The sequence below is a fragment of the Zeugodacus cucurbitae genome, chromosome 5 (genome assembly GCF_028554725.1).
Source record: "Zeugodacus cucurbitae isolate PBARC_wt_2022May chromosome 5, idZeuCucr1.2, whole genome shotgun sequence".
In the NCBI taxonomy this organism is placed as follows: domain Eukaryota; kingdom Metazoa; phylum Arthropoda; class Insecta; order Diptera; family Tephritidae; genus Zeugodacus; species Zeugodacus cucurbitae.
Window position 1 is genome coordinate 61,626,051 of NC_071670.1, and position 6,828 is coordinate 61,632,878.

General features: G+C 41.9%; 2 protein-coding genes across 3 annotated transcripts; both read left to right on the forward strand.

The window, feature by feature from the left end:
* The first annotated feature begins 2,445 nt into the window (after positions 1-2,445).
* Positions 2,446-4,181, forward strand: LOC128922248 (loricrin-like). Of its 2 annotated transcripts, XM_054232107.1 has the most exons (3): positions 2,446-2,597; positions 2,762-3,577; positions 3,788-4,181. In XM_054232107.1, the coding sequence occupies exons 1-3, from the start codon at positions 2,595-2,597 to the stop codon at positions 3,980-3,982; spliced, it is 1,014 nt and encodes a 337-aa protein (XP_054088082.1). In that variant the 5' UTR covers positions 2,446-2,594; the 3' UTR covers positions 3,983-4,181. The 2 variants fall into 2 exon arrangements, with proteins under 2 accessions (XP_054088082.1, XP_054088081.1); XM_054232106.1 differs by having other exon boundaries at positions 2,762-4,181.
* Positions 4,182-5,564: 1,383 nt separating this feature from the next.
* On the forward strand, positions 5,565-6,828 carry LOC114803590 (myosin heavy chain IB). Its single transcript, XM_029038151.2, has 2 exons — positions 5,565-5,770; positions 5,832-6,828. Exons 1-2 carry the CDS (start codon positions 5,768-5,770, stop codon positions 6,759-6,761), a joined length of 933 nt encoding a protein of 310 aa, XP_028893984.1. The 5' UTR covers positions 5,565-5,767; the 3' UTR covers positions 6,762-6,828.

The following is a 6,828-nucleotide window of genomic DNA, read 5'->3' on the forward strand; positions in this document are numbered from 1 at the left end:
ATATTTGGTTCTGCATTGCTTATATGCAGTCCGTTCCCTCAAATATTTAATTTTTCCATTTAATCAACAGTAGTTAGACACAGATAATACATAAATACCTGATATTTGATTCTCTCAATCTAGCAGTGGTTTATATCTCGAACTCGAGGGATTCCTTTTCTAAAAAACTACGCTTTTGAAAGAATCGGATACCAGAGAAGCCCTATATACTAACCTTATTGTAATGAAAAATGCTGCTGATCGGTACAGTTCTAAAAAACAGGTACCCAATTTTATGTATGTATGTATGTGACTGGCTTTCAACCGTTTAGCCGGTTAAAGCCGAATCGATGAGAGCGCGCCACTCCTCTCTTTCCTTCGCAGTTCGGCGCCAGTTGGAGATTCCAAGTGTAACCAGGTCGCTCTCCACCTGGTCCCTCCAACGGAGTGTAGGCCTTCCCCTTCCTCGGCTTCCTCCGGCGGGTTCTGCATCGAACACTTTCAGGGCTGGAGTGTTTTCGTCCATTCGGACAACATGACCTAGCCAGCGTAGCCGCTGCCTTTTTATTCGCTGAACTATGTCAATGTCGTCGTATAACTCGTACAGCTCATCGTTCCATCGTCTGCGGTATTCGCCGTTGCCAATGTTCTGAGGAACATAAATCTTGCTAAATCCTAGTGTCGTCTCATCTGATGTTGACATCGTCCAAGCTTCTGCACCATAAAGCAGGACGGGAATGACAAGCGACTTGTAGAGTTTGATTTTGGTTCGTCGAGAGAGGACTTTACTGTTTAAATGCCTACTCAGTCCAAAGTAGCACCTGTTGGCATTCTGCGCTGGATTTCGAGGCTGACATTGTTGGTGTTGTTGATACTGGTTCCCAGGTATACGAAATTATCTACAACTTCGAAGTTATAACTGTCGACAGTGACGTGGGAGCCAAGACGCGAATGTGCCGACTGTTTGCTTGATAACAGGAGATATTTCATCTTGTCTTCATTCACCTCCAGGCCCATTCGCTTCGCCTCCTTATCCATGCGGGAAAAAGCAGAACAAACGGCTCGGTTGTTGCTTCCGATGATATCAATATCATAATTTTATAATACCTAATTTTATATGACATGTTTATTGGTTGGTGGTTCTATACTCAACAAACTACTATGCTATAGATGATACATTGTCTTCATAATGTCGAGTACAAATCCAGATCTTAGTTGTAAAATAGGTAAAACAAACTTGGGTACTGGTCAAAGATTATGATGTGAAGGGTATTCAAATATATATTATGCCAGATTATACAATGTGGATAACCTAAAAAATGTCCTCCAATAGAGAGAAATGAGTTTGAAGAGTCTATTCAGGATTTATTGGCATTCAAAATAGGTCAATATGACTCGTTTAAATTACTAGTGTTGAATTAAATCTTAATTTTATGTAATCTTCGGTTATTAGAGTTTGTTAGATGATAGTACAAAATAATTACTTTTAAATATTGGTTCCAAAGAAATCCTCATTGCGAGATCATTCGAGCTTGTACTAATTTTTTGAACATTAAGAAGTAGTTTAGTTCAACTTGTACCGGAGCTGCCGACTAAGTACGATGGGCTTAGTGACTCTGAGGTTAGCACTATCGATCCTTTCCATTTGACTTATGATGAATATACTCGATTTGACGTTTAGGTGGTCTATCTATAGATATTAATACTGTCTACAGATATTTCGAGAAGAATGTGAATACTCTTGCAGCTGCTTCTTTTGGGTGGTTGTTTGACAGTTGCTCCGAAATGTCCACATGAATTTAAACCATCTTCGGTATTAATCAACACCCTCATAATAAATTCTCAATGAAAACGGGAAGAATGGTGGATAAGACGGATACAACTCCTATGGTTATATATAGAAAATCCCAAAAGCTAATGGCATGTCGTCTATATGTAGAAATATTGATCAGTTGCATACATAAGGATTGTCAAAAATGTGGAAAAAATACCAATGGTGATCTGTGTCCCAACAAATGTATAACTTAAGATCCCTGGGAAGGTGGTTCAATTGTTTGTTGTGTTGAGTCCAGCAAGGATATCGAAGGTATATTTTAACCGTTCGCTTTACAAGTTCGAGCATCTTTTGACTATGATTTAAGAATTGTAATGTTAAACTCTCCACAACTGTGCTTATCGTAATTTGCTGTAATCTCTTAACTCCAACTTTCCTACTCTTTTCACCTAATTTGTTTTGATTTTTATTTTTATTGTGCATTTTTATTAGTTTTTGTGTTTTTGCATTTTATTTCTTTGTGATATTATGGGGCATTATCACATTTGTCATACATACATAATGTAAATCATCGAAACTCGTTTAGCGGACCTAACTTCAACGGCAAAGCGTTATGTGATTGCAGAGGCCGCGTTGCGTTTAACGGTAGTAATGCGTGTGTATGAGTGTATGTGTGTATGCGCGGAGGTGATTTGTGCCGCAAAAACATAATTCGCGTGGAAACATACATTTTTGGTATAAATTGATGAGACAATTGGTGGAAGAGCATCAGTTCCAACGGTTTCTTCGTACAGCAAAGTAGTCTCCTTCATTCCAATAAACATAAAATCATCGGAGCAAAATGGTGGGTGCATACAAGAAAACAATTGGAAATATTATAATTAAAACTAAAGACGAAATATCTCGTGAAGATAAGCAATAATCTTAGAAGAAAAACTTTCACACATGAAAAAGTGTCTCACGGCTTTTTATTTTGTTTGTTTACTAACATTTCTATTGTTATTACAGAAACTCTTCGTTGTCGCCACTCTTGCGTTGGTCGCCTTCGCTTCGGCTGATGTGAGCCATTTGTCGAGATCATACCTGCCACCCAGCCATGGTGGTCATGGTCATGGTCATGGTCACGGTCCCGCACCGGCTCCAGCACCTGAATACTTGCCACCTTCTTCCAACTATGGTGGTCCATCATACTCTTCGGGTGGTGCTGGCGGTTCTTACTCTTCCGGTGGTGCTGGTGGTTCTTACTCTTCAGGTGGTGCTGGTGGCTCATACTCCTCAGGTGGTTCATACTCCTCAGGCGGTGCTCCTGGTCCATCAAACGAATACTTGCCACCTGTGCAAAGCTACTCACCACCTGCCCCAGTCTACTCTGCACCAGCTCCAGCTCCAGTCTACTCTGGCCCATCATACTCTTCAGGCGGTAGCGGCGGTGGATACTCCAGCGGTAATGCCGGTGGTTACTCAAGCGGCGGTGCTGGCGGTTACTCAAGTGGTGGTGCCGGTGGTGCTGGTGGATACTCTAGCGGCGGTGACGGTGGCTCTTACTACAACGGCGGTGCTGGTGGTTACTCTAGCGGTCGTCCAGCTGGCCCAGTATCTGGCGGTGGTCACTCCAGCGGCGGATCTTACTCCAGCGGTGGTTCCGGATACTCTGCTCCATCCAACGAATACTTGCCACCTTCCCAAAGCTACTCTCCACCTGCCCCAGTTTACTCTGCACCAGCTCCAGCTCCAGTCTACTCTGGTCCATCTTACTCCTCAGGCGGTAGCGGCGGTGGATACTCCAGCGGTGGTGCCGGTGGTTACTCAAGCGGCGGTGCTGGCGGTTACTCAAGTGGTGGTGCCGGTGGTGCTGGTGGATACTCTAGCGGCGGTGACGGTGGTTCTTACTATAACGGCGGTGCTGGTGGTTACTCTAGCGGTCGTCCAGCTGGCCCAGTATCTGGCGGTGGTCACTCCAGCGGCGGATCTTACTCAAGCGGTGGTGCCGGAGGTGCTAGTGGTTACTCATATGGTGGTGCTGGCGGTGCTGGTGGTTACTCAAGCGGCGGTGCTGGCGGCTACTCAAGCGGCGGTGCTGGTGGTGCCGGTGGCTCTTACTATAACGGCGATGCTGGTGGTTACTCTAGCGGTCGTCCATCTGGCCCCTCAGGCGGTTCATCGTACTCTGGCGGGGATGCTGGCACTCAGTATGGCTCCAACGGTGGCTACATCTACAGAAGGAAGTAAATCGCTTGGAACTGGGATTAGTTCAATTGTTTTTGTAAATAGAATACCGTGGCAATATTTTGTTTATTGTTGAATTGCTTAAGGTAAATCATCCTTAAACCATAAAAACAACTTTATACCTCATTCCCTTTGAATAGCATATTTAGTGTAAATAATTCTTGTTATTTCAATGAAATAAATTTTTGTTTTAAAAAATTAATTACTTCGAAGAGTTTTATTATTGCTTTAAGTAATTGTTTACGAATACTATTAGTGCTCGGTTGTTATAAGCTTTTTGAATTAAGATTGACATTCTCAAAAGGTACTCCACATCTCTGTAACCATAGAGTGCATGTTTGAATGCCTTTGGGGCTCACTAAACTTGAGACTTCACTTCAATAAATAAGCTGTATCAGTTCAGTTCTATGATCGTCGAAACTGAGTGATCCTTTTCGAAACCATCTCTTTGTTTTATAGAGATGAACAGAGTTGCCAAGTTAAAAAATCATATACAGCTGAATTTCCTCAACTCGAATCACTATAATCAACAAAAAACTTCGAGTTTGAGAAACTACGAGTTATGGAAAGTAATTTGTATGAAATGTGACTTCTATTGCCAATTCAGGAGTTCGAGTTATGGAGAACTTCGAGTTATAGAAGTTCGAGTTATGGAAGTTCAACTGTACTTTTTAAATATTTTATATGGAATGAAAAGTATCTAAATAGTAAATCTTAGTAAGCTTCGAAAGATTTGCAAAATTTCAATTTTCAGTCTACAATATTCAGCTATTCTTGGACCAGTACTATCAGTACTTCTGTGTGTATTTTCAAACATTAAATAAAACAAAGGTTTTTGTAGGGTTGCCATATTTTTAAATAATTAATATATTATGCTCCTTTAATTTAAAAAAAATATCAAATATTTCGAATGAAACTTTTGAATAGACGTTCGATTAAATTCTTTTTTGTTAGAGTTGCCGAAAGCCGAACAATTTTCGAAAATAATTTTATTCAAAAATTTGTGAAATTTTTGTGAAAATTATATAGAAATTTGTTTTGTCTACTTTTAGGCGCTTAAAGTTTAAATTGCGAATGCCTTTATTTATGCAATATGAAGAAGGTGATCGTAAAGCAAAATTATATGAAAGATTCGCTCACACTGCTCTACGCATACTAATTTATTATTCTATTATATTTTTTCCGCCATTGACTTCTGCGAACGTTCGCCACAGCGCATAATCCGAATGAGAAGAAACAAAATTAATGACAAACCATAAATTTAAGTTGCCGTGATATGGAAATCGGGCACGAGAAACTGCCAAGATTGAATGATTAAGCGGCCGAACAACTAAATTTAATCATCAAATTGACGAAGAATTGAAAAGAGAAAGACGCCAATCAACGAATACGGAGCACACAGATTTGATGGCACGCTTTCTGGATTTTTTTTAGACAGCGCTTTAGGTAATACTATAAAAGAAGAAAGAGGTCAACAAAATACCAAACGAAGATAAGTCTCATGACATAATATGGATTGTCTAAGAATCAAAGATGCTACCTGCAAGACCTACGCGAACTTAGCTACCATTTAAGTAATTGCTATTCCCCTTTAATGGTGTTCTTAAGACCACATTTATTAGCATAAGAAAGTGGCGAGAAAGAAAGCAGGAAAAGAAGAATCACTAAGAGTTGAATAACTTTTCGGCACAAGAAAGCTATAAAACTAGCCAACTCAATGTAAACTAACTTTAGTACGCATTCTAAGTTCTACACGCAAGCGGTGCACAACCGCTTTCGAAATCGAAAATGGTAAGTCTAAGAGCTATTTTTCAAAAAAATCTCAAATTAACGACGCGATTTTACCTTGTAGTTCACCAAATTACTGTTCTTCCACGCTTTGGTTGCTTTGGCCGTCGCTGATGTCAGCCATTTGTCCCGCGCTTACTTGCCGCCACACCCTGCGCCAACACAGCACATTGTACAAAACCATGAAAGCGCAAAACCGCAACAACCACAAGTGCAACACGATGAAGCTTCACCAGTTCAATTGGATGTTATCCTACTTGACGAGTCGGCGCATGACAACTCACATGCTTTAAGAGATGTTGAGCAATCGCTAGAAAACGAGCCCGTTGCAACAACACAACAAAGCGCCACAAAAGATAATGCCTCTAGTGAATCCTCTAGCGATCCCTTCTTTCAACCTGGTTTTGGTGGTTTTCCTGGCGCTGGTTTTCCACCAGGCTATGGTGGACCAACATACCCTGGACAAGGATTCCCAGGACAGGGCTTCCCTGGACAAGGTTTCCCTGGGCAAGGCTTTCCAGGCCAAGGTTTTCCCGGACAAGGCTTTCCCGGTGCAGGCTTCCCTGGACAAGGATTTCCAGGTCAGGGCATTCCGGGAGCAGGCTTCCCTGGGCAAGGTTTTCCTGGGCAAGGTTTCCCGGGACAAGGTTTCCCTGGACAAGGCTTTCCCGGTCAAGGTTTCCCAGGACAAGGCTTTCCGGGTGCTGGCTTTCCTGGACAGGGCTTCCCTGGTCAAGGCTTCCCAGGACAAGGTTTTCCCGGTCAAGGTTTTCCAGGCGCTGGATTCCCCGGACAAGGCTTTCCAGGAGCTGGGTTCCCCGGTCAAGGTTTTCCAGGTTTACCGTATCAAACAGCATCACAACAACAATCCACCGGCGGTTTCAACACACCACAGCCCGTAGCCGGCCTTAACAATCGCGCGCAAATACGTCGCATAGCCAGCGATACAGTTTATGGCGCAAACGGTGGTTATGTCTATGACAAACCCAAATAATTTTTTTACTTATTATTGTTTTGGAAATTCCATGTCTTTAGTTCAATATAATTTTTATTTGATTTTA